General features: G+C 36.2%; 1 protein-coding gene across 5 annotated transcripts in view; it reads left to right on the top strand.

Moving 5' to 3' along the window:
* The first annotated feature begins 4,716 nt into the window (after positions 1-4,716).
* ABCC8 (ATP binding cassette subfamily C member 8) overlaps positions 4,717-25,685 on the top strand; it is a 60,734-nt gene continuing 39,765 nt past the window's right edge. For 2 of the 5 annotated variants that reach the window (XM_087717205.1, XM_087717222.1), the window contains exons 1-10: positions 4,740-5,310; positions 6,813-6,954; positions 9,068-9,189; positions 12,955-13,121; positions 14,134-14,376; positions 15,060-15,245; positions 19,556-19,720; positions 21,814-21,969; positions 22,278-22,412; positions 23,461-23,623. In XM_087717205.1, coding sequence (XP_087573331.1) covers positions 5,163-5,310; positions 6,813-6,954; positions 9,068-9,189; positions 12,955-13,121; positions 14,134-14,376; positions 15,060-15,245; positions 19,556-19,720; positions 21,814-21,969; positions 22,278-22,412; positions 23,461-23,623 — 1,627 coding nt within the window. In that variant the 5' untranslated portion in view covers positions 4,740-5,162. Of the gene's footprint in view, positions 5,311-6,812; positions 6,955-9,067; positions 9,190-12,954; positions 13,122-14,133; positions 14,377-14,896; positions 14,951-15,059; positions 15,246-19,555; positions 19,721-21,813; positions 21,970-22,277; positions 22,413-23,460; positions 23,624-25,685 lie in introns of those variants that run through there. The other 3 variants (XM_087717232.1, XM_087717215.1, XM_087717227.1) reach the window with 3 other exon arrangements.

A 25,685-nucleotide genomic window follows, 5' to 3' on the forward strand; every position in this document is an offset into this window, starting at 1 on the left:
CATTGTTGTGGCAACATCTCAACTTTTTAACTCTCTCTTGCAGACATCCCTGATTCAGCAACTATTTATTAAAATTGTGCCTTGCTTTTCTGTTCTATGTGAGCCTGAAAAAAAACTGCTTCCTTTAGTTGGTGGCCAACTGCCTTCTTCACCACTTTCTCTTAAAGGGAAGAATGGATACAGGACAAAAATAGATCCAAGGAATCTACTCTTAAGGGAGCTGCATGTCTCCCTGCCATCTCTTTTCTGGTTTCTGGAGACCCCTGAAGAAAGTTGGTCTGCCTGAATGGGTAGTAAAGACCTGCATATGAGAACCAAATAAATTTTAAAGCATAAACTGCCCTAGAAATTGTAATCATACATGCATTTGGGGTCAAATGTACTCTGGAAGCCCATGTTTGAACCTGGAGGCAAAATAATATATGCAGGAAGAAATAAAGTACAAAAGAGACAAAGAAGCCAGCTGGCAAAAAGCTTCAAATAAAGGAAAATGTTTTGAAGCAGCAGCAAGAGTGAACACGATGAGCCAGATTATTAAAAACCTAGATTTAATATTTTGCTTGTCTTTTTCATAACCAGACTAAATGCAAAAACACACAGTAGTACCAAAGGAAAACAAAATATGCTTAACTTATATTAAGAATGCTGTTGGCTCACATGTCATAAGGTAATCACGCCGATGATGCTCTCCATCTGGACACAATGTGATTCAGCTTATTTACACCTCCTTGAAATGACAGCAGAAATGAAAAGCAGACCAGAGTCAATATGCAAGCCAAGCTCACTCCCCAGCAGACACAACATCTTTTATAAACATATGTTTCTAAATAAGGTAGTGCAGAAAATTTCCACTGACCCTTGAGTTATCACTTTGCTATCAGAAATCCTGCTCTTTTGCAAGGTCAGTGCCTTGCTAACTTTATAAATGAAGATTCTATTCTGTCCAAGCACTGGAACTTCCTAGAAATTTTCCGCAAGTGGAATGACTGCCATTTGTTCCAGATAATCATTTTCATGCATCCTAATTAAGACTATTATGTATTTTGTTAGAAGTTAGACAATATGCTTGGCATGATGGGAATATCTTAAAATTACAGTATACCCGAAGAATCAGAATAACAACTGAGAAAAATATTTAAGCTGTGTTTCAATTTATGTTTTTTACAGCAATAGCAATAGAACGTAGATTTATATACCACCCCACAGTGCTTTACAGCACTCCCTGGGCAGTTTACAATGTCAGCATATTGCCCCCAACAATCTGAGTCCTCATTTTACCAATCTTGGAAGGATGGAGTCAACTCTAGCCCATCTGGATTGAACTCCACGCTGTGGGCAGAGTTAGCTTGCAATAGTGCACTTTAACCACTGCCCCACTAGAGCTCTTTATATAGATTAATTACAATTTTTAACATACATATACAAAATAGTTAAAACAGAAATGATATTATGACTTGTAAAAATATATCTCAAAAATGTTTAATAGAAAATGAAATTATTTTCAGAAACATTCTCATCAGCACTGGAAAAGCACTGGGGGCTGAAGGGAAATTGTGATTTTAAAACACAGCTTGCTTTTTTAGGAAACATCATGCAAAACAGGGGTGTCAAACTCGTGGGCTTCAGGCTGGATGCATCATGTGCTGGCTGTGCCCACCCCCAGTTTAGCGAAAGAAGTCATGATATGTCATGTGACAATGTGAGTTTGACATCTCTGATGCAGAATAAGGTAACATAATCATGGTGCCTCTACATTTGCTAATCAGATATCTCCCACTCCAGAAAAGATTGTCCTGTTTAGCTTGGTTTACTCCCAGTGGCTTCAGAAGAGACCAAATTTGATCAGCAATCTAATCCTTGGCATCATTTAATAAATTCACTCTAAGACAACAGTGGACAAAGCTTTCTGAATTTGTTGTGCTTGAAACTAAGAGGCTTTGTAACCAGTGATATCATAGAAATAGTTGAAACCAAACATCCTGGATTTTATTTAGCAGATTTACAGAGATTATGGTTATGCTTGTTGTGATGAGGGTGGGAAGATGCTTTCTTAATTTTTTTCTATTTTTTCTTCTTTTTCATCTTGCACCTTTTCTCCCTTTCTTTTCTAGTTTGTATTACCTTTTAGTATTGTAATTAAAACTTTTAATAAAACTATCTTTTTAAATAGTTAGTTGGACCAGGATGGCCAATTAATGTCAACTATGCCAAGACTATCCATAGAATATTTTTGCTATATTGAAAGTGATATAGCTTTATAATTTGATTTTTCCTTCTGTGAATAATAGGCTTTCTGGAAGAAAGAGAAACAATTATGCAATAACTTCAGGATTCCAAGCTCAGAAGCAGATTGTGAGAGCAAAAGGATTGAGAGGTGTGAGATAGCATCACAGTATAAACCCTTTTCCGTTTCTTTCATAGCTTCATTGGAAAAGCTATTTTGTTCTGCTTAAGGAAATTTAAGAATCTCACTCAGCAAAAATCCAATTTCTTTCTTTAAAAATGTTACGATTTATATATTTGTCTGAAAGGAGCTGACCTTTGTGCTGAATTTTTTGACCAGATATGTAATCTGATGAATTTGCTAAAATCCACAACATTTAATCCAAACCTGTAAGGAAGTGGATTTTTTTTTTTTTAATAGGGAATCATATTCTCATATATACTGATTTGCAGGGGGCACTTAAAACACTAAGGAAGTCATAAAGCCTTTACAATCTCAGTGTCCTCATATACCCGGTAACTGAAATAGTGTTTCTCAACCTCAGGAACTTAAAGATGTGTGGACATTGAATCAGGGGTGAAATCCAGCAGGTTCTGGAGAACTGGTAGTGAAAACTTTGAGTAGTTCGGAGAACCAGCTAATGCCACCTCTGGCTGGCCCTAGAATGGGGAGGGAATGAGGATTTTGCAGTTTCCTTCCCCTGGAGTGAGGTGGAAATGGAGATTTTGCAGTATTATTCTCCTGCCATGCCCACCAAGCCACACCACACCCACCAAGTCATGCCCATAGAACCAGTAGTAAAATAATTTGAATTTTACCATTGCATCGAACCCCAGAATTCTCCAAAGAGCATGCAGTATTCTGTGGAATTCCAGAAAAAGTCCATACAGTTGTTGAAAATGAGAAACACTGAACTAAAGGAACAAGACTTCAGGTTTGCAGGGAAACATTTGGTGACAACTGACAAGTGAGATAGGAATGTGCAGTGTCAGCTGTCAAGTTAAGCACTGCTAGTCTTAGGACACCAGGAACACTGAAGAGCTACCAGTTTTCAGAAGCCATCATCATTGATGATATCATCATCAATGATATCTCTTCAGTTAAGGGAAAAAATGATTTGCAAAACAAAAACACAATATGAAATTTTGAGAAAAGAAAATTATGCGACTTCAGTTTTTGAAAGACTGTACCATGTACATATAGCCTATGTACATGGTATATATACATATGTGCTCTCTATAAGCATTGTATATATTATTAGAATATTCAGTTGTAGAAATTTACAGGGCATCTAAAACCTCTATCTACTTTTAACTATAAGTTTAATATCTTGCCTTTTATTCAGATGTTCAAGATGACATATAGTATCAATAGTCCCTCTTATTTTTCCCCACCACAACACCTGTATGATAAGTTGGACTGAGTGAAAGTGACTGAGTGAAAGTCCAATGAGCTTCCATGACTGAAGATGAACTAGAATCTACTCTAAAAGAGAATTTTATTCATTCTGTTCCATTGGATGGAACAGAATACTAAATAATCAATTAATAGTCCAAAAGAGAGCATTTCATGTTTAATATTCATGAATTGCTTAAGTCTGAAATCAGATTATTTCTGGCATTAAAATCTGTATTTTCTTAAACCTTTGAAAGTAAACTTTCTTCAAACAACATTTAACCTGATTTAGCCCTAATGGACCTAGGGTGGCACAGTGGTTAGAGTGCAGTACTGCAAGCTACATCTGCTGGCTGCTTGCAATTTTGCAATTCAAATCTCACCAGGCTCAAGGTTGGGTCAGCCTTCCATCCTTCCAAGGTGGGTAAAATGAGGACCCAAATTGTTGGGGGAAATATGCTGACTCTGTAAACCACTTAGAGAGAGCTGTACAGCAGTATATAAGTCTAAGTGCTATTGCTAATATGAGATTCCATTTTGCAAACTTTTTTTGTAAACTGCACTTGTTGTTCTGGATAAAAGTACACAGAGTAAAACGTTTTTATTAGTACTTTTATAGCTTACTTATAAGCTTATTTTTATAGTAAGACATATGCCTTTGGAATATCACTGCCCACTTTCTCAAGAAAAACAACAATCTCAAGAAAACGATTAAATAATAAATAGGATGGCTGTGGAGTTCCATTATGCTGCCAATCCTCAGCCGAGGCGTTGAAGTTGCATGATAATGGTGAGCCGGTGTTGTAGCTGGATTTCACTGACATCGGGCTAAATTCCGCCGAAGTAATAACAATTGACGCTTCACTATACTTTGCGCTTCCCTTCCAATTTTACTATGCAGGCTGTTTTCCCTCTCTGCAAAGAGCGCTGTTTTCCCCAGGCAGTCGAGGTTTCCAAAAGGTCAAATTCTAACGCCCGTCTGCATCGAAACTATTTACAAACAGAGGCTTTCCCATGCATGGGCGCTTGACCCGAAGAAAAGGAGGGGAGGCCGGTCTTCGGCCGACGTGAGGAAGCGGCTCCTTTAAGTACCGGGCTGCGCCTCCTCTTTCCCTCAGCTGCTCCCGGAGCTGCGGCGAGGCGAAAGCGCCTGGTCCATTGTTTTGGGGGGGAAAGCGCAGGCGCGCGCGGCTTTTGCCATCCGGAGCATCCTTGCCTCCCGGTCAGCGCATCTCTCTTTGCATCTCACCTGCCGGCCTCCTAAAGGCAGGTCCGGCGCGCGTCCTCGTCAGCAAGCTACCCAGGGCGTGCGCTCTCTCGCGCGCGCGCTCTCTCGAGGAAGCGCCATCCGGCCGCCTGCCGATGGCTTTCTCCACGCGCGAATGGACCGGGCTGGCCGCCGCGTCCCTCAAGTAAAGGCGGGAGAAGAGCGCCCGCCAAAGCAGGAAAGCCAAGAGCTCTTCAGCCGCACTTTGAGCCTGTCCGCTCCGGCCTCGTCTTCATTCCCACCCACCCCCTCCTCGTCGCCGCTGCCTCTTCCATCATGCCGTTGGCTTTCTGTGGCAACGATCAAAACTCGACTCCCTACAAGGTGACCGACGGGGTGCTCAACAACGGTTGCTTCGTGGACGCCCTGAACGTGGTGCCCCACGTTTTCCTGCTTTTCATCACCTTCCCCATTCTCTTCATAGGTGAGTGCAGCTCTGGGAGGAGGGAGGGAAGAGGACGTGAGTGGGTGTGGGTGCAAATGCTTTCTTCGCGCCTGCCCTTCCAGCCGTTTGCAGCGCCCACATTCCCCAATTCCCAGCAGATTCCCGGTCCTCTTGCTGTCCTGCTGGGCTGCGCTTCTGGGTCACCTTCCTTGGCGTCGCCCATCTCCAGCGGAGCGCAGGAAGCAGGAGGACCGGCTGCTTATTCGCAGAGCTCCAAGGAACGGACGAATTGAAATAAGCGAACTCCCGCGGGCTGAACGAAGCTGACCGCTTTCTTGCCTCAAAAGTGGTTCCCCCCCCCAAAAAAACCCCCTAAGCTGGGGTTGTTGCTTTATTAAATGATACGCGGGGATGCTTGCAGTATTTGAGAAGAACAACATTTGATTCCACTGAACCTATTGGAGACCGGACGGAATGGACATCCTATCCAGGCCATCAGCTGCCAAAGAAGGATTGCTTGGTGAAAAGGAGAAAAGTGAAAGAAGAAAGTAGGTCAGTGGAGTCAGTAATCCGGGTCCTTGTTGTCTCAAAAGTAGGGGGGGGGGTCTTTCTCAAAAGGCTGCTTTTACTTGAGGAGGAAGAACCAAATGTTTTGTTTCTCATTGTTCTTCTTCCTGCAGGAAAAACGGCTCAATTGCTTTTTGAGAAAGGGGGGGGACTACTTTTGAGACAACTGGGACCTGGATTACTGACCCCACTGACTTGCTTTCTTCTTTCACTTTTCTCCTTTTCACCAAGCAATCCTTCTTTGGCAGCCGATGGCCTGGATAGGATGTGGGCTCCATCCAGTCTTTCCCTGGGTCTCCAACAAATTCAGTGGAATCAAATGTTCTTTGCAAATACTGATCCACAGTGTGAAATGAAATCAAGCACAAGGTTATTATGGTGACTTTTAAAGGCTAGAATCCAAAGCATATAAATAGAACAGAAAATAACAGAAAATAAACTTACTGTAATGAATACATGAGAATATATTCCTCAATTTGTGATAGATGATAGGATCTTCGATTCCTATGCTAATGAATCCATAATCAGAGACAAATTATTTTGACAAGATGTATTTTTCAGACTTTTTATGTAAATCATAAAGAGCACCAAATGCAAACTTTCTTTGATGTTGCATTTTCCTCCTTAGTGAGGGGGAACTGATTGTTTATAGCAGGGGTGTCAAACTTGCGGTCCATGAGTCCATCACACACTGTCCATGCCCACCCCTGGTTTAGCAAAGGGGGGGGGGAGTCGCGACCTATCACATACAAAAAAAGTAGTGCAGTATCAGTACCTAAGCTGGTCTCTAATCAAGTATTTCTGACTTCTGTGTTTTTTAAAATCTCTTTAAATTTATTTTCCAAAACCTACCAGAAAAGATTAATATATTTATTTCCCAGTTTAGGATAGTCAGGACAGGAAATTAGATCTGTTGTTTGCACAAAACTTTTAAGATAATGGTGATCATTTGTTTTTGGTTTTTTTTATATTAGGATGGGGAAGTCAAAGTTCCAAAGTTCATATCCATCATAGCACTTGGCTTCATTTTCCTGGCCATAATTTACGGTGGATTTTGACTTTTATCCTTTTGTTTGTGCTGGTCTGTGAAATAGCTGAAGGGATCGTGTCAGATGGGTAAGAATACATAATAGGTATACTTTTATTCTAATAGAACTTGTTGGACTATTCTGTTTGTTAGGAATTGAATCTTATTTTCACTGTGATTAGCTTGTGAAATGTATTCCAAAAAATAAATAATAACTGTTGTTGTATATATACATGCACAATTGTTTTTAGTTAACCAGATGGTTTTATTTTGTCACTTTGTTGTGGATATGTTTTCTATAGTTTGTGATTTCCATACCTATAAAAGTTCATTATATCCAAATAGAGAGGGGGAAAATGCACTTTTCTCAGCATGTGTAAATCTGAATCTAAACTATTTAAAAAGGTGTGTGACAACAAGAGGTTTTTTTCCCCCTAATAAGTAATTTCAACCTACAGTGCTGTTCACTTTAAAATGTATGATGAGACCACACTGCTAGAAAGGCAAAGGTTACCAACTATTTTCATTGTAATTGTAATTCTACACTTCATATACTATGAGTATTTTATTTAATAAAATGTGTTACTGGTAATTTGCAAAGGTGCTACCTTTCTGATTTTGGGCTATCATAGATTAACATGACTCTTCTCTGATTATTATTCATTGATTAGTCTCCTAAAGAATCCTCCCATCCACATTGGGGGCAGGGAAATGTATTTTTAGTAATGGTTTCTTCCATTGGTAGTGTTTTTACACCATATATCACACCATGCAGAAGAGTTATCTAAACAGTTTGTTCTGGTTTGCACAAACTGCTTTTTATTGATTTTCTAAATTATACTTTATCTTTTTGTAATTCTTCAGTAAAATTGAATGTAACAGTTTCTTTTTAACTATTGTTTTAAATGTAACAAATACAATTAAAGAGGGGAGGTGCATAGGCCAATGGGAACATTGTTGAAAACAGCAGAAAAAGTTAGAAAAAGTTAAATCTGAGCCTCTTGTTCTCTAATTTCCCCCAATATCTAAGAGCAGTTTGGGAAAACAAGAGCTGCAGAAAAAAGGAAAAAAAGACTCATTACATAAATATTAACTCCATTCTTTTCACAGAATGAAAGTTCAGTTAAGACTCAAGTCAAAATCTACAGTAATTCCAAATCCTTATTTTATTTAATATTACTTAGGAATAGTACTTTGCACATACTCTCAAGAATGAAATGTGGAAATGAGGACTGTGATTTTTTAAATAGTTCAAATATCTATCAACTTTGAAAGACCAACTTTTTCTCTTAGTAACAGTCTATTTGACTTTAGAAGCTGGGGACTTACTTCCACAGCATGTGGGAAGATCACATTTAAAAAGAGGCCAATCTGGAATGGATTTCAGAAGTTAGAAAGTGCGCTGAATTTCTTAAGTTTATTTTGTTTCCAAAACTCAGTCATATGCCTAGCACTGATAATGTTACCTAGTTTTGGGTAATGAAATGACTGCAAGAAAGCAACCAAGCACCTTCCAAACTCAGAAATATAACAAAAGAACTACATTTAGGCCCTACTCACTGTGAGATCTGAGGTTCACAAACAAGACATTAATGGGCAACTTATAATCTCTGGACTAAAATTTTTTACCACCACCCCCACCCCTCCCTTTTTTAAAATAGCCTTCTTTGAAGTGAGCTTAATTTTTGATGAATTAATCCCCATGGCCATGCAATTTTCCTGGTAGCTGTATGGAAATACTTAGTGCATTCATCCACAGTTTTGAAATGTTGCTCTTCCTTGGCAGTCTTCCATTCAAGTACTAACTGGGTAAAGGATCCTTGGTGCTCTCTGAGCTTGCTTGTTTTCTTGCAGACGTTTCATTACCCTAACTAGGTAACATCATCAGTGCTGGTTAACTCTGTTTAGCTTCTAAATCCAGATGAGGTCATGCTGATGCTCTCAGTTGCTGTATGTATTGTAACATACCTCAGAACAATTCCCCTTTTTTCTGCATCCTTACTCTGAATAATGAAGGAAAAAAGTGGGGCTATATAATATTTATCTTAGATACTATAACTCTGATATGCTTCTTTACGTGTGCATATGAAAATGCTCCATCTGGAGAGAGTTGGAGGTACATGAATTCTTTTATCGATGGGTATTAATATTTCTCTTTGAAAGAATGAATCTATTTAATAATACATGTTTCACTTTACTTAGGCTTTCAAAATCTGGTCATTTGCACCTATATATGCCACCAGGGATGGCATTTTTGGCAGCCGTCACATCCATCGTTTATTATCACAACATTGAAACATCCAATTTTCCAAAATTATTGATAGGTATGTATCAGCCATAAGGAATGTTGGTAGCAAGCTTGGGAACATAATGCTTGATTAGATAAGCCTTTGATCTTCATATGTTCTTATGAAATTGCCTGTATTATAGACAAAAATACATATTGCAGTTTTGCAAGAATTTAGAATAGTTTTCTAGTTTTCTGAGGTTTTCACAGGTTTAATTGAAAGTAAATGTCTATTCTCCAATGTAGCATGTCTAATATTTCCAATACTTTTCTTGTCATAAAATGTCCAGCTGCCCATTCTTTCTGGTTGCTTGTGGTGCTGCTGACATGAGGGGGGTGGAGCTGCCTCACGTGCCCCACACCAGGTTATCTTAGGGCTCCCACAGCCAGGCCATCCATGCCCCAACAACTTTCTCATGGCAACAGTACCAACCACCATATGCGGCAGGAGTTCACATGGTTGCCAGCCCACTTCTTCTGCTTGCTCATGGCCGCAATGGAAAGGAAGTTGAGCAACGCACTGGTGCCACAGGCACAAGGCGAAGGGGGGGGTAGAGCTGCCCCATGCACCCTGCACCAGCTTACCTCAGAGCTCCTGCAGCCAGGCCATGCATGCCCCAACAACTGCCTTGTAGCCACATCATTGGCGCATCACTCAGCCTCCTGCTCCGTTGTGGCAAAGAGCAAGCAGAAGAAATGGGCTGGTGGCCATGTGGGGTCATGCCACTGCAAGGCAGGTGTCCAGGCATGTGTGACCTGGCTGTGGGGCCCCTGAGGTAAGCCAGTGTGGGGCACATAGGGCAGCTCCACCCCCTGTTTGCAGCAGCAGCACTAGCACACCCTGTGGCCTCATGCTTTCCTTTTGATGTTAACACATGAACCATTCATTAAGTTTATGCATCTGCATTTTTTATTAATAGTACTGTATGCCATTTATTTATTTATGGGGTTTTGCTGCCATTTCAATGAATTCTAGGCAATGTACAAGATAATGTATAACAAAAATAATAGCTTATATATTTTCACTGTTACATAAAGCACTCTTTTCAACATTGCAAGCATATAGTTATCTAAATTTCATGTATTATTAGTTATATCTTGGAATAAAGATGAAGATTTCATTAACCAGAAATGTATCAGGGAGTCTTCTGATAACATTATATAATGAAGTTACACAGATTTTCTCAAAGTCCTTGTTGTTTGTTTTCGGTTTGTTTTTAAACATATTATATCCCTGTTTGATTATATTTCTTTTATCTTCTCAAAATGAGATTTTTTTTTTGAGACATTATTAAATAAGGTTTTTCAAAAATGATAATATGTTAAATCTAGCTATATATTTAATGGAAGATTTTTATTATATTGCAGCCCAAACATGCAATATAAAATCTATTTGGATTAATAACCTTATGTTTATTATTGTGATGAAAATAATAAAAAGAGGTAGACAGTACCCTTCTGTTAATTCATAGTCCAATGGTGATGAGTAACACACATTTCTTAATATGTGATACATTAGATCAGGGGTGTCAAACTCACAATGGCATGTTGTTATTATGTGACATATCACAACTTTTTCTTCTTTGCTAAACTAGGGGTGGGGGTGGCCAGTGCATGATGCATCAGGCCTGCAGGCCACAAGTTTGACACCCCTGCATTAGATGAAAACAAGTTAAAATAAAATGGATTACACCAAAATGCATTTGTATAAATCTATGCTATATCTTACTTTCAGAAAATTGTATAGTTTTGTTCTCCTATCTCAGAAAAGATATACTGTAGAGCTAGAAAAGGTAAAAGAGTAACTAAATAATAATGAAGCAGAACATACACAATAATAAAATACATACACCACATATATGGAGAAAGTAAATCCAAAAAGTAAGATCAGAAAAATATGCCCTGTATCTTTAATTTAGATGTACTTAGGAGAATATCTTGTAGCAATGAATTGATTTAATGAAATCCACACGATGTACCACAAGGTAGCTCTAAAAATCTTTCAAAGGTGTCTGACAAATTCAAAACCGGATCAATCCTTCAACGCTGCCTCAACTATCTCACTGACTATTTAATTCTTCTAGTAAAACGTTTATCTCCTACAGCTCACTATTCTTTGTAAAGAATTGTATTTAAAGATGGTACTATTAAGTTAAATATTCATGGAACAGAATTATTTTGGATTCAACCATAACAATCTGACTCAGTCTACTATATGTTACTAATAATGAATTTATGGTGGAACAGATTGAGAATTTATTTCCTACTTCATTTCTATGATTCTAAGTAACTTACAAAGATTAAAATCTACGCTCTAATAAATTAAAATGACAAAATAAGTAGCGAGGCCATCGGAGGGACATAACAATTAAAGAGCAAACATTATTAAATTGCCAGGTCTAGAACACCTGTAGCTTCTGAGTTGCCTTTTCAAAGGAAACTCCACGTAAAATGCAATGAAATGCTCTAACTAAGGTATGATTGACTATGAATAATGCATCTCACTCAAGAAAAGGACACAAGTGGCACAGCAGATGAATCTGTACATTTCTGGCCACAACTACCCACTGTCCACATTTTGAGGAGAATTGTGAGTGCAGGTAAAAAAAAAATACAGATTGCATATCTATTCTATCTGGGGATACAGTTAAAGTTATAATGTCCTCAGAACAGGATGATCCATGAATGTACTTGCTAGAATTGAGCTTCTCTTCATTTCTGCCCATCCAGCTGTGCCTTTTTAGGATTATTCCTTCACCTTTGGTCTCCACTTGGCTCTCAGCTCTCACCTATATCTCCAAGTAGCTTTAACACATGCAGCAGTCACACCTTGGTAAACCATCTCAGCAGATGGGCCAAACCAGGGAAGAGTAGCCAATTTCAATTTGTCTATCCCAGTGTGCGTAGCCCGACCTGGCAGATTTAAGAGACAAGACTGATCATTGATCAAGAAGACAGGTCCAACTGGTGTTGTGGAACACTAAGATCACAAGAAGACACGTAGATATCTTGATTTTGATGCAGCAGGAAAAGTCACCAGCCTCTCTTGTTCATGCCATAGAATTAAGGTTTCTTCTGCCAACTGAATGAGGCTGCAAAGAAATTGACTTCAGAATCGCAAGAAAAACTAGGGTATGAGGCACCTGTGTACTAGACACAACCAATACAATGTCCATATTTTCACAAAACTGAAAGTCTTTAGAACTCTACTAGATGCTCTCCTATATGGATATGAGTCCTGAACTCACATACCAATAACAAACAACTGGAGAAATACTACATTCACACTCATTGGCCAGAGCATGTCTCCAACATGGTCTTGGATCATGTAAAGTCAAACAGCACAGATTCCCTGATAATGAAAGTTCAGAAGTGGTGGGTGGGACACATAATCAGAATGGATAATTACCATATGCTTTGCCAGCTGCTCTATGGTGTATTGGAGACTGGGAAGAGATCTCAAGGAGTCCATACAGGGCCAAACCAGATGCTGTGTCCTATGCCATTGTGACTCCACCCAAGGGAACTAGAGCTGCAACTACTGACAGAACCCACTGGCGATCCCTGTACTATGAAGCCTCCACCAGTTTTGTAGACCAATACAACCGAAAATCTGATAATAGTTGGAAGACGGTGGGAAAGGGGTTAACAATGTAGTTTTTCTAGTAACCATTGTAATCTAATTTATTTATATTTATAACAATCTTTGGAGTGTAGATCTTTTTAAAAATAATATAATTGTGTTTGTCTTTGGTAATTTGTCTTACCAGCATCTCAATTACCTTTTTTTTATTTTCAACAGCCTTGCTATTTTATTGGACTTTGGCTTTTATAACGAAAACTATCAAGTTTGTCAAGTTTTGTGATAATAATATTGGACCACGCCAGCTTCGATTCTGCCTCACAGCACTCTTGGTTGTACTTTATGGAATGCTGCTAATTGTAGAAATTAACGTAATCCGAATGAGGGTAAGGGTTAATTATATGTGCATGATAACTCAGGAAAGAGAACAGGAGAGAAAACTAAAGAGCTAGATTATTTCTACTTTGGCCTTCTGCTGGCCAGAACTTTAGCCAACTAAAATCATTGTGAAGCAAGATTTATAAAATTAGCTTGTTCCATAAGATGTTGCCAAACAGCCTGGCACTCATTCATCAAAAATACATCTGGAATCAGATTAGATAAATGATTCATGTTAGTGAGAATTAATGCTGTTTACCATCAGTTACTTCCAGAACAATTCCATAGTTCAAAAGCTCTATGAATACTTTCCTGAGATTTTCATATATCTATTTTCTTAAATGGAAAGATAGAATGTCATGTAATATCCAACTAGTTATATTTAAATTGTATTTTATGCCTTCTGAAGAAAATGTGTTTTGGGCTGGCAAGTTATCAAGTTGTAAACTCTGTAAGTCTAGCCTTAAATCAATTTATTTATAATTCATATTATTTATTCCAAATAGGAGGCAAAATGCTTAAATTTCTCTCTCTCTTCTGCCAGGTATTAATCTTACTATGATAGAAAGTATAATTCAATACTCTGGAATTATTGGAATTTAAAGATGCTTATCTGTCCAAATTGAGCTTAACTTTTAACTGCTAGGTTGAATAGCATCTAATAGGAATATAGCACTAATCTGACAAATATTTACTGTTTTCTCAGTCATGAAACTATTGTAAATTAATTCTAGTTATTATGTTTTTAAAAAATATCTTACATTGTAAAAGTAGTTTAGCCAAAGCATTTTTTTTTTTTAAAAATCATGTTATTTCACTTTGGTTTTAGAGAATACACATTTTGCTGATTGAATAAATTTTCCACTTAAATACTGAAAAATAAAGGACCTCTTGAGAAATGCAAACTCTAAAATCCATGTTTATTTGGTCATCTTGAGCAGGGGACTAATTACAGAATAATTGTAATTTTATCTGCTTTCACATTAATTTGCTGATTCTTTTTGACTTTATGAAATTTAGAGATATATTTTCTTCAAAAAAACAAAAGAAATAAAACCGCCTGAGGATCTTCAGGATCTTGGAGTCAGATTCCTGCAACCTTTTGTGAACCTCCTGTCAAAAGGAACATATTGGTGGATGAATACCTTTATTAAAACTGCCCATAAGAAATCCATAGATTTGAAAGCTATAGGTAAACTGCCTATTGCAATGAGAGCTTTGACCAATTACATGCGCCTTAATGAAGCTTTTCAAACACATAAGGTATGACTATAAAACAAACAGATTTTATATAGTAAAAAAAGAATCCTCTTTTTAAAACAGACAAGCCATTTTATACACCTCTGAATGACATTTTTAAAAAACACTTCAAAGATTTCTTTGTTGCCAGTTGAGTAGAAGGTATGTCAATATTTAAAATCAAAATGAATTTACTGTAAATTAAATCTATTTTAGAGCCCCATTGGTACAGTGGTTAGAATGCAATGTTGTAGGCTGTCCCTGCCCACAGCCAGAAGTTCAATCCTGGCAGGTTCAAAGTTGACTCAGCTTTCCATCTTTCCAGAGTCGCTAAAATGAGGATACAGATTATTGGTGGCAATATGCTGACATTGTAAACCCAAAGAGAGATCTAAGACTAAGTGATATTGCTATTGCTATAAGAATATTTTTCTAACATAAAGTAATACAAAATAGAGTAATTATGAGTTAATTGCTATATATATACACACACGTACATCAATAGTTGAATGCTAAGTCATGGCTTGGTATGGTAACTTCAACTTTTTCCCCTTCTTCCATGGCCAAGAAAAGAAAACAGTTATTTCTTCCAGTAAAGGTCAGGATTTGTAAAACAATATTTATATGTTATGTATTTTAGAACATGACATTTTTAAAATGTCACCCCCTGCCTGAATTTAACAATCCTTTTTTTTATTACCGGACAGAATAAAGACACTCCATACCCACAAGGATCCAGAAGTATTTGGTGTGCCCTTTGCTATGGCTTTGGAAGGCCTTTGGCTCTAAGCAGCACTTTCCGTATTCTGGCAGATTTGCTTGGATTTGCTGGTCCACTTTGCATCTCTGGGATTGTTCATGTAAGGAAAGAAAACAGCTCTTTGCCTGTCCAGGTACTTCCTAAGAATCATTTTTAAAATGTCTTCTAACTTTTTCTTGGTTCTAATCTTGTTAAAGTCACTTTTTCTAAACTTCAAGCTGTAGAACTCATGGTCTCTGGCCTAATTATATGAGGGCCTGTGGGCGTTTCAAATTCACTCTCGGTCCCTGGACGAGCCTTGGGGTAACTGATTCCTTTTCCTTTTTGTGTGCGTGAGTGAATGAGTGTGAGTGAATGAGTCACTCGGTTGTGGCCTTGACACTGTTCCAACTGGCACCAAGCCACAAGAAATGACCAGAAGGCTGTCAAAAAATAAAATACAGTATTTATACAAACAGTTACATTTTCCCATTCCCAGGATTATCATTTTCCTATAACAAAGAAGCTGCAGATCTTCCAAATAATTGTGTCTCTCGCTCTTTCGCTCTCTCTCCACAGCAATTAAGAAAAAACAGATTCTATTGTGACCATTTCCATGGTAGTTTTGAGGGCCACCCCAAAAAAAGTTTTTATAAATACAAATTCAACAAAAAAAACTTTTGGAGTTAAGAAATGAACAATTTTTGTACTAATTAATGAGGTTTGTTATTTTTAAGATTCCATAAACAATTAACAAAAACATAAACAATTAATCAGTCTGATTGCAGATATGCAGTAGTAAAAGGTTAGCATTTGTATAATAGAGTAGAAATAGAATAATTTCTGTAATTGTAGCTTTTAAAACAATATATTTTCAAGTTTTCTTCATCAAATCAGTATTTAGTTAGAGGAAACAATAATAGTATTTTGGACTATAGATTAAAATGATTAGAAATAAAAATAAAAATATAATTTATTATAGAGAGATGCTGCTTTAGTTCATGTAACATATTTAAAAGGTAACCACCTTAGTGATTTATAGAACAATTTAGTGGTTCTTGTGGTAACACAAAACCTTTTAATGCTTTATCATTTATATAAGCATTATTAATATAGTGTGGCTAACCTCAACATTTAATAGAGCTAGCCTCTCTTTAAAAAAATACAGAGAATGGCCTTATAAAGAATAATCTAAACTATCATGACTTTGAAAGTTAAGCATTATATTTTATTCAACCATATATTATTTTAGAATTTATGTCATGCTAACAATACTTTTTCTTTAGTAATAGCTGTAGGCAGCATTAATCATTTATTTTTGTTCTTGTACACACTAATAATGGATATTTGAATATACTTTGCTTCCAAAATTAGATGTAAAAATAAAATGAAGAGCAGATCATGCAGTAAGAAATATATTAAGATATACATTTAAACAGCCTGATGCTGGAGAAGACAAGGCAAAGCCTGAGGGTGGAGTCAAATACATCATCAAACTGGCATCCCTATGCTATCAAAAGAGACCTATATCTAGTCCTCCTTAACACTTATCTGGTGTCAATTCAGATTGATAATTAGTAGATCAGATTCTTGTGTCTATGTTGAATGAATAAACTTGCAATGCTTATTAATTCTATCCCATCTCCAGTTTCTTGCACCTGATACCTACATTTGTTTAAGTAGGAGAATTATAATATAAGTGGTTTGGTTTTTTTTAAAGAACTAAATGTTTTATTCTTTCAACTAAATTCCAGTACTACAAGGGCAGTAAAACAGTGATAGACTGAAAAATTGCAGCAATAAACATTTGTTAAAGACTTATAGAATAAGAAAAACCTACAAAAATGAGAACTTATCTAAACCCATTCTTAACCCCCCCCCAAAAAAAATGTTCTCCTTCACTATTTCATAGACAACTTATATTAGTAATAGTAACAGTATAATAGAATTGGAAGGGACCTTGGAAGTCTTTTAGTCCAGCCCCCTGCTCAAGCAGGAGACCCGATACCATTCCGGACAAATGGCTGTACAATCTCTTCTCTCCAGTGATGGAGCACCCACAACTCCTACAAACATTGGAAAACAACTTAAAATATTATAAGTTAAATAATAAATTGCACTATCAATGTTCATTCAAACCTCAGTCCAATAGGAGAGGTCCTAGAGCCTCCTACTTTCTCCAGAATCTGCCCAAAGGAAATTAAAACATAATGAAATAAAGCTAGTGATGTTAAAGATTTTAAACTTGGCATGTCTAAAATTCCAAAAATGTGCACCTTGATTTAGTTGGTATGTCACACACAAACATATCCTGGATAAGAGAGGCTTCTCCGGACCTTTTCTCTGGACTCTTGCCAATACTCTAGAAGTCAAGCAAGAGCACTTTGCTCTCACAGGGCCTCTAGAGCTTCAGAAAATCTCTCTCAAATGCAGATACTAAAGACCTCAGTCAGGAAGGAAGAGGATTTCCTCTTTTTAAAAAAGTTTTAAAACAGAGCAAAAAGAAGACAGTGTAAGGTATTCAAAGTACCTAATTAGCTTATATCTAATCAAAAAGGAGAGCTGATATTGGTAAGATAGGCACACATTCCTTAGATTCCATTTTAAAAGCCCAGTTCAACACTTTACTGACTCTTAAGAACTTCCCTCCCTGTCTTTCTGCTTCTCAAATACATTCCTGAAGAATCAGTTGAATGAAATTATCCTGATGCTTTGGCTTCCAGTCAAGGTTATTAGTGACCTACAATTGTAATACAAAACTAACACCAGATACATACAATCTCTTTAACCTCACCCAAGGGCGCTTGCGTTATTGTGGACAAGCAAACTTCGTATGCTAAGTTTTAATCATTACTATTGCCTCTTTGCTTTTAACTTTGATTTTTATTAATATTGAGAACAGACAAGTGATAATATTATATGCAAAATGAAGCACTTGAAGATACTATAATTTCTAATTACCAGCATAATTCTAAAAATAGCAAAATGGCATTTTCAGATACATGCCTAATATTAATAATATGATCATGTAACATATACAAAATAATATGTTCCATCAAAAAGATGACACAGAATTGTTTTTGATCTAAATTGCCCAAATTATCTTCAGCATGTGCTAGTTGCAAAATTTTACTTAGGAAAACCTTCATAAATAGCTCAAAGGGGGATTTTTTTAATGCATCTGTCAAGCCTGCCACGTATTCAAACATATTCTACTGTGGGAAACTGGGAGGGAGGATTGTATGGAGCATAGTAGATATGTAGCCACAATAACATTCCTTCTTGGAAAGGTCACCTTGTCCCTGAACCTGGACAGATGTGAATGGGAGGAATCTTCCTTCATGGCAATTTCTGATTGGGCCATGTGATAGACTTGTGAGTGTTGGGGCAGGATCTTGAACTTTCAACTGTGTGTGGAAAACCTGGAATCTTTCAGATTCAGGTTTTCCCAGATGTGCCAACATGGCTTATTTAATAAAATTGAGCATTGAGGAATTTAAAGCCTTGGATTCTTATTTGATGGAGGATGCTATTTGGAACCCTGACATTATCTTTGTTTGTTTTCTGAATATGTTTCTGCATCTGAAGACACACATTGTCAACTTTATTATCTGCCCTAATGCAGAATGCATGCTTTAAAGCTTGAGAATATATATTTAAAAACTGGCCTCGTCTTATTACTTTGTTCTCCTTCTGATGGCTAACATACCTGAATAAAATTGTCAACAAAATGAAGTGCTATTCTTTAGAAAATAGAAATAATCCATGAGGGTTGTTGGTTGTTTTCCAGGTGCAATTCAAGGTACTAATTATGACCTTTAAAGCGCTCCATGGCTTAGGACCAGGGTACCTGCGAGACCACCTACTGCCACCAGTAGCCTCCTACCACCCAGTGCAATCCCAAAAAGTTGGCCTCCTAAGGGTGCCGTCGGCCAGACAGTGTCAGCTAGCGACCCCCATGGGGAGAGCCTTCTTTGTGGGAGCGCCTTCCCTCTGGAATGAGCTGTCCCCGGAGCTTCGTATAATCCCTGACCTCCGGTCCTTCCGATGCACCCTAAAAAATTGGCTTTTCCAGCAAGCCAGCTTGGCCTGAACAGAATAAAATAAATGATTAATTTAATTGTTAATTTTAATCTAATTTTTAAAATTGTATTGTTAATATTAATTGGGTTTGTTTTTGGATACTTTATTTAATTTCCTTTTTAACTTTTGTAATATGTGTTTTTTTAATGTTGTACACCGCCCTGAGTCCTTTGGGAGAAAGGCGGCATGTTAGTGAGAATTAATGCTGTTTACCATCAGTTACTTCCAGAACAATTCCATAGTTCAAAAGCTCTATAAAAGTAATTTCCAGTATTTCTGCAGTTTCCATTGTGCATTTATGTTCTGTTGCATTTATAGGAATTCTTTAATAACAGAAATTTTTTAAAAAGCCTTTTATTTTGGGTTTTTTTTTCCCTACAGGCTAAAATGATGGGTGTTTTCTTCATCTCTTCTCAAGAATTCTTGGCTAATCCTTATGTGTTATCAGTCCTCCTTTTTTTTGCACTTCTATTGCAAAGAACCTTTCTCCAGGCATCATACTATGTGGCCATTGAAACAGGAATTAACCTAAGAGGAGCAATACAGGTATTTCAAATATCCTACAGATTCATGCTGCGAAAGGTTTCTATTTTACAGCTAATTTAATAGAAAAAAGCATTTTATTAATAAAGTATAACCCCCACAGAGGTGGTATGTATTTGTATAGGTGGTATCAGGAAAGCTAAAGCTCAGATTGAGCTAATATTAATGAGGGATCCGGAGAATAAGTAAAAGAACTTTCTCAAATATTTTCAAAATAAAAAGAGCAGAATTAGAAAAGGGATTGTCAATAAAAATGACAATTTCCAGTGAAGGTGACAATATAACAAAGAAAAGGCTGATGCCTTAATAAATCTATTGATTTTCATCTTAAATATTCAAAGTATTTAATGTCAGTTATTTGGTGCTCAAATACTTAATGTCATTAAAATGCATTTCACTGTGATGGTGAGAGCAATAAAAATTTGTAACGTTTACAGATGCTCTTGAGTTAAGGAAAAACTCTTTCTACTGTGACAAATCTTCATGTCCTTGGCTTTCATTATATAAGCTGCAGCTGTCCTACATGGCTCTTGAAATTAATAGCTCATGTGATTTCAGCACAAATAGATCACGGCTTGGGTTTCTTTATTAAGAAATAAACAAGAAACAAGAAAAAAGGAAGCAAATGAACCTCTGATACCAGAAATAGCAACAATTAATTGCCAACAATGAAAGTCAATCTGGTGTAGTGGCTAAACCACCAGACTAGAAGCATCAAGACTGTGAGTTCTAGTCCCACTTTAGACACAAAGCCAGCTGGGTGTCCTTGGGCCAATCACTTTCTCTCAATCCTAGAAAGAACATAATGACAAAATACTTCAAACAAATCTTGCCAAGAAAACTGCAGGGACTTGTTAGCAGGAGTCAAAACTGATCAAGGGCACAAAAAAGTTGTTCTATCACACTATCTTGTCATATTTGTATTACTTTGAATGTTAATTTGGAAAATACAATCCTGATTGTAGTTGGATAGGCGTGTTTTTATGTGTGTGATTTTGTTTGTGAAGGAAAAATAATATCACCTTTTTTAATGCATGTTGAATGTAGTCTTTCAATTCCGAAAAGGGATAAAATCAAACTATTTCATTTAATTACACCAAGTAGGCTTCAACTGATTTTTTTTCTAAATAAATCTTATTTATTTTAAGATCAAATTGTTTATTAAATAACTGATACACTGTTTTCTCCAACATGGTCTCTAGTAAATATGGGAATACAGTTGAACTGAACTTAAGTCTAAAGTCTTAAGAGCTCTAATTTTAACAGGAGGGCCCCAGTAACAGTGAGAAATAAAAATTGACTTGTTAATAATTATCCCCTTATGTCAAATGAAGAAGGCTTGTGGAACCCTCACTGTTATTCTAAATTCTAAGTTCTGAAAACCTTGGAAAACTATCTATTCTAGTGAAATTTCCTTTAAAATCCTTTAAACATCAATCTTTTTTAAAATATCTAATTGATGTTAACATAGGAGTTCTGTTTAAAATAGAAATTGGTCTAGGAGTGATATTCACATATTTCTCTTCATAAACCTGTCGGGTTTTTAGCCATCTATTTGTATCAAAATTCAAGTCCTATTTAATTTGAAATATTTATTAACAAAAATATTTTCCTGGGAATACATACCCCAACCTTTTGAAAAAAGATTTGGACAATAGATAGATCTCATTTTATTATATAAATCTCAGAGCATGACCCAACAGTACTTTTTTCAAGAGGCAAGAGGACTTTCTTTGTTTTTTTGAAGAAGCTTCTTGGATGAGAAGTGAACTGTCTTCAAGGAAAAACAAAAAAAAGTCCAGTTGCCTCTTTAAAAAAAGCACCCTTGGGACAACCATGACCTGGATGACTGAGAATATCCATAGACTCTCTTGTAGCATGAGATAAGCTAGATTATATAAAAATGCTGCAATATATCTATTTGTATTAGATGTCCTGATGCTAGTATGTAATTTCAGCATTCTCAATATTCTTATAATCCTAATGTTTTGCTATCATCGTGATTGCTTATAGATGTTATCAATATAGAACAAAGTATTATCAATGTGGAAGTTTGCTTTTTCTCTTTCAATTAAAACTGAACATTTTCATTCTAGACAAAAATTTATAATAAGATCATGAGACTATCAACCTCCAACATGTCCATGGGGGAAATGACCTCAGGTCAGATCTGTAACCTGGTTGCAATAGACACAAACCAGCTAATGTGGTTCTTCTTCCTTTGTCCTAATCTCTGGGCTATGCCTGTACAGGTAAGAAAATGAATGGATTATTAATTAACATTAACCCAAGGGAACAGACGTCAATGTAAAATGTTTACCTTCTACTGTCCCATGGGATCATAAGATCTAAGTTTCTTGAATCTTCATAGCTTTTTTTCTCTAATTTTGTAGTTATCCTGAAGTGTTTTCCTTTTTTGGAAGACATCCTACATCTCTTCCAAAAATGACAATTTATGACATGTCTAGAATCCTCCTATTTTCCTAAATGCCCTTACCATCCAGTTTTGGAATTGCATCGATTGCACGAATCAACATCCCTTCTCTTTCCATCATTGCAGATTATTGTTGGAATTGTTCTGCTCTACTACCTGCTTGGAATCAGTGCCTTAATTGGAGCAGCTGTAATCATAGTGCTGGCCCCTGTCCAATACTTTGTAGCCACAAAACTTTCACAAGCTCAAAGAAGCACATTGGTAAGTTCTGCCAAGATTAGTATACCCACCCAATTTCACAATTCCAGACTATAAACTTGGAATCTCAGATCTTTGAGAGTGTCCTTAGTATAATTTGTTCATATTGCATCTAATCAAAAGTGAGTTCTGTTAGGTGTAGTGAGACAAATTCCCCATTGTATTGTATTTTTATAGTGTTTAATCTACTTATAGTTTCGAAATAACTACCCAGCAAATTGAAAAAAAAGAGTGGCACAGTTTTGCTTTTCATTTTTCTGAAACAAAAACCTGGTTCTGTTAAATAAATAAATCTCTGTATTCCGCACAACTAAACCAATACAAAGCTGAGCAGATATGCCATGTAATCAGTTTAATGACAATTGGTCTTGGATCTATTTAACATCTAACTTTCGACCCTTTTTGGAAGTGCTTTTAAAGAGTATTTGGGAGCTACAGATGTAGTAAAACACTTTCTTTTGGATTCCCATACTAAGACAGTTTTCCAGACCCAGAATTAATTAATGCTTAGTTTCCAGATGTAATATAAGGTGTTAGCATTGACATACAAAGCCCATTATACCTTAGCATTATAGTCCCTTCAGATTGCATAGTCCTGTCAATATCAGTTAGATCCACCAGAGAGACTTCATAGCAGCGCTTCTTCATAGCAGTGCTGATCAAACTGGCTCCCTCTTCACTGGTATTTTAGAAATTCTTAAAGACTGAATTGTTTGGAGAACTTTCCCCAGATGTGAACATTGCCATCTTTGTTTTTTTAAATTTTATTTCTAGTTTATGTTGAATGGGTTTATTCATACTGCTTTTGTTGTTGATTTACTCCTATTGTATGTATTTTAATCTGTATAATTATATGTAACTATCAAGAATCTCTTTTGATCACAGTGGGCTAGAAATGTTATAAATAAATAAGAAGGGAAGAAGTATTTAAATAAAAAATTGAAGCACAGGGTCTTTTTGTAACCAATTTGTATTACCATGGATTGTTATATAATGCTATATCTTATGATCTCACTATAATACAAAATTATTTTTTATGCCAATGATCCAGGAATATTCCAATGAGAGATTGAAGAAAACAAATGAAATGCTTCGAGGCATAAAACTACTTAAGCTCTATGCCTGGGAACACATTTTTCATAGTAGTGTGGAAGAAACTCGGCAAAAGGAAATGACAAGTCTTAAGTCTTTTGCTCTTTATACCTCTATATCAAGTAAGTAATTCACTTTTTGTCCCCAAAGTCAGTTTAAATGTTTGCATAAACGTAAATAAGTTTTCAGTTAGTTTACTGCAAATTTAAAGGAATCAGTTTCCATACCAAGAAAATTCCCAAAGCATTAAAAAAAATCCTGCGCTATTGTCTTTGGAAAATTGGTTTTCAAATGCAAGACCAATTGTGTATGTATATAATATAGTTTTTTAAAATGTAAATCAAAACAGCCAATAGAATGAATTTCTCCTGCTAGTTCATCAACAAATCATTTGTTTCCTTCCACCTGGAATTCTCCTTGAATCCTCAAATGTTCAGTCCAAATGGACTGGGTGAATTTTCTTGAAGGTAAAAGAAGAAAGTAGATCCCATCACACAAGCATTATTTCTTCAAACTAAATTTTATGACAAAGATTTTACAATCTTTTGAGTTTTACTTGAGTCTATCTTTTTAATGCTAGAAAGTTATTTGTGCTACACCATAATATTGAAATAATTATCCATTTTTCAATATTTTTAAAAATCGACAAATTGTGCAAATCTCCTCAATAGTCTTGAAAATTGAATTAAATGCTTTTCAAGCATCCAGATCAATATTTGTTAATGTAATATTATTCATGCTTGCATGAAGTAAAAGCAAAACAGTAAGCTGTATCTCCAATAGATAGTTGATTCACAGATCATGCCAAACTATTCTTTACTTTTTTCAAATTAACTGGTTTATATGAAAATCATTTAAACACTTCAATTTACACAGGATTCTAAACAAACCCCAATATGGTGTAAACATCTTATTATCTGTGGTCAAAATTTATCTAAGCTGTATCTCCAATAAATAGTTGGTTCACAGATCATGCCAAACTATTCTTTACTCTTTTCAAATTGACTGGTTTATATGAAAATCATTTAAACTCTTCAATTTACACAGGATTCTAAAACAAACTCCAATATTGTGTAAACATCTTCTTATCTGTGGTCAAAACAGGATAATCAAATGTACAACTGTAGATACATGGATATTCTTTTGCATTACAAGATAATGCCTTTCCTAAGATAAGATAAGTAACTATAATTACCAGTCCTGTGTCATGAAATGACCAATTTCCCTTATTTTTCCATTGGGAATACTTCTAGCTTTTAGGCGATAGCATGTTTAATTAATTTTACATCTGACTTGGGACTGTCATTGCAGACAGCTGTTTTATACCAATAGTAGAGAATATTTGCAGTTTAGGATTGAATTATGTTTCTCCGTATCTTTAAAGATTAAGCAGACAAGAATTGTGTGTAGTTATAAAACATTTACAGCAGTGGTGGGATTCAATTTTTTTTACTACCAGTTCTGTGGGTGTGGTATGGTAGGCGTTGTATGGCTTGATGGGCATAACAGGGGAAGGATATTGTAAAATCTCCATTCCCTCCCCACTCCAGGGGAAGGTTATTGCAAAATTTCCATTTCCTCCTGATCAGCTGTGATTCGGGAGGCAGAGAATAGATGGGGATGGGCTAGCCAGAGGTGGTATTTACTGGTTCTCCAAATTATTTAAAATTTCCACTACCAGTTTTCCAGAACTTGTCAGAAATTACTGAATATCACCTCTGGTTCACAGTAGTTTTGCATTTTTGATTCCACTTAAGTTAATGAGTCCAAGACTGAAATAATTTTAGATTTTTGACAAATGTGAAAACTAAGTACCAAACATTTAATAATGCATAAATAAGTAATTGACTTTCCATTCCAGATGATCCTTTGAGGAGCAATTTAAATGCTAGTAACTGCCTATAACTGATTTTTTCTTCCTGATACAGTAAATAATGTATTATATATGTGAGACATAAAAAAGGTAGGTATACAAAGGAGACCATTTCTCCATGAAATTTACTTGCCTATAATTCAGACCTAATGACTACTTACTTCCTTTTGTCTGTTGACTGTTCAATAGTTGTTTGGTATGAATAGTGAATTGAGCAGTAGAAAATACAAAAGGAAATAAGTAAAAATGTTGCAGGAATATTGTAATCTTAATTTTTAATAAAGTTTCATTGTAAAAAAGGAATTTATTAT

Source organism: Thamnophis sirtalis, unplaced genomic scaffold (assembly GCF_051295495.1).
Source record: "Thamnophis sirtalis isolate CommonGarterSnake01/CBP01778 unplaced genomic scaffold, rThaSir2_p1.2 scaffold_1, whole genome shotgun sequence".
NCBI lineage: Eukaryota > Metazoa > Chordata > Lepidosauria > Squamata > Natricidae > Thamnophis > Thamnophis sirtalis.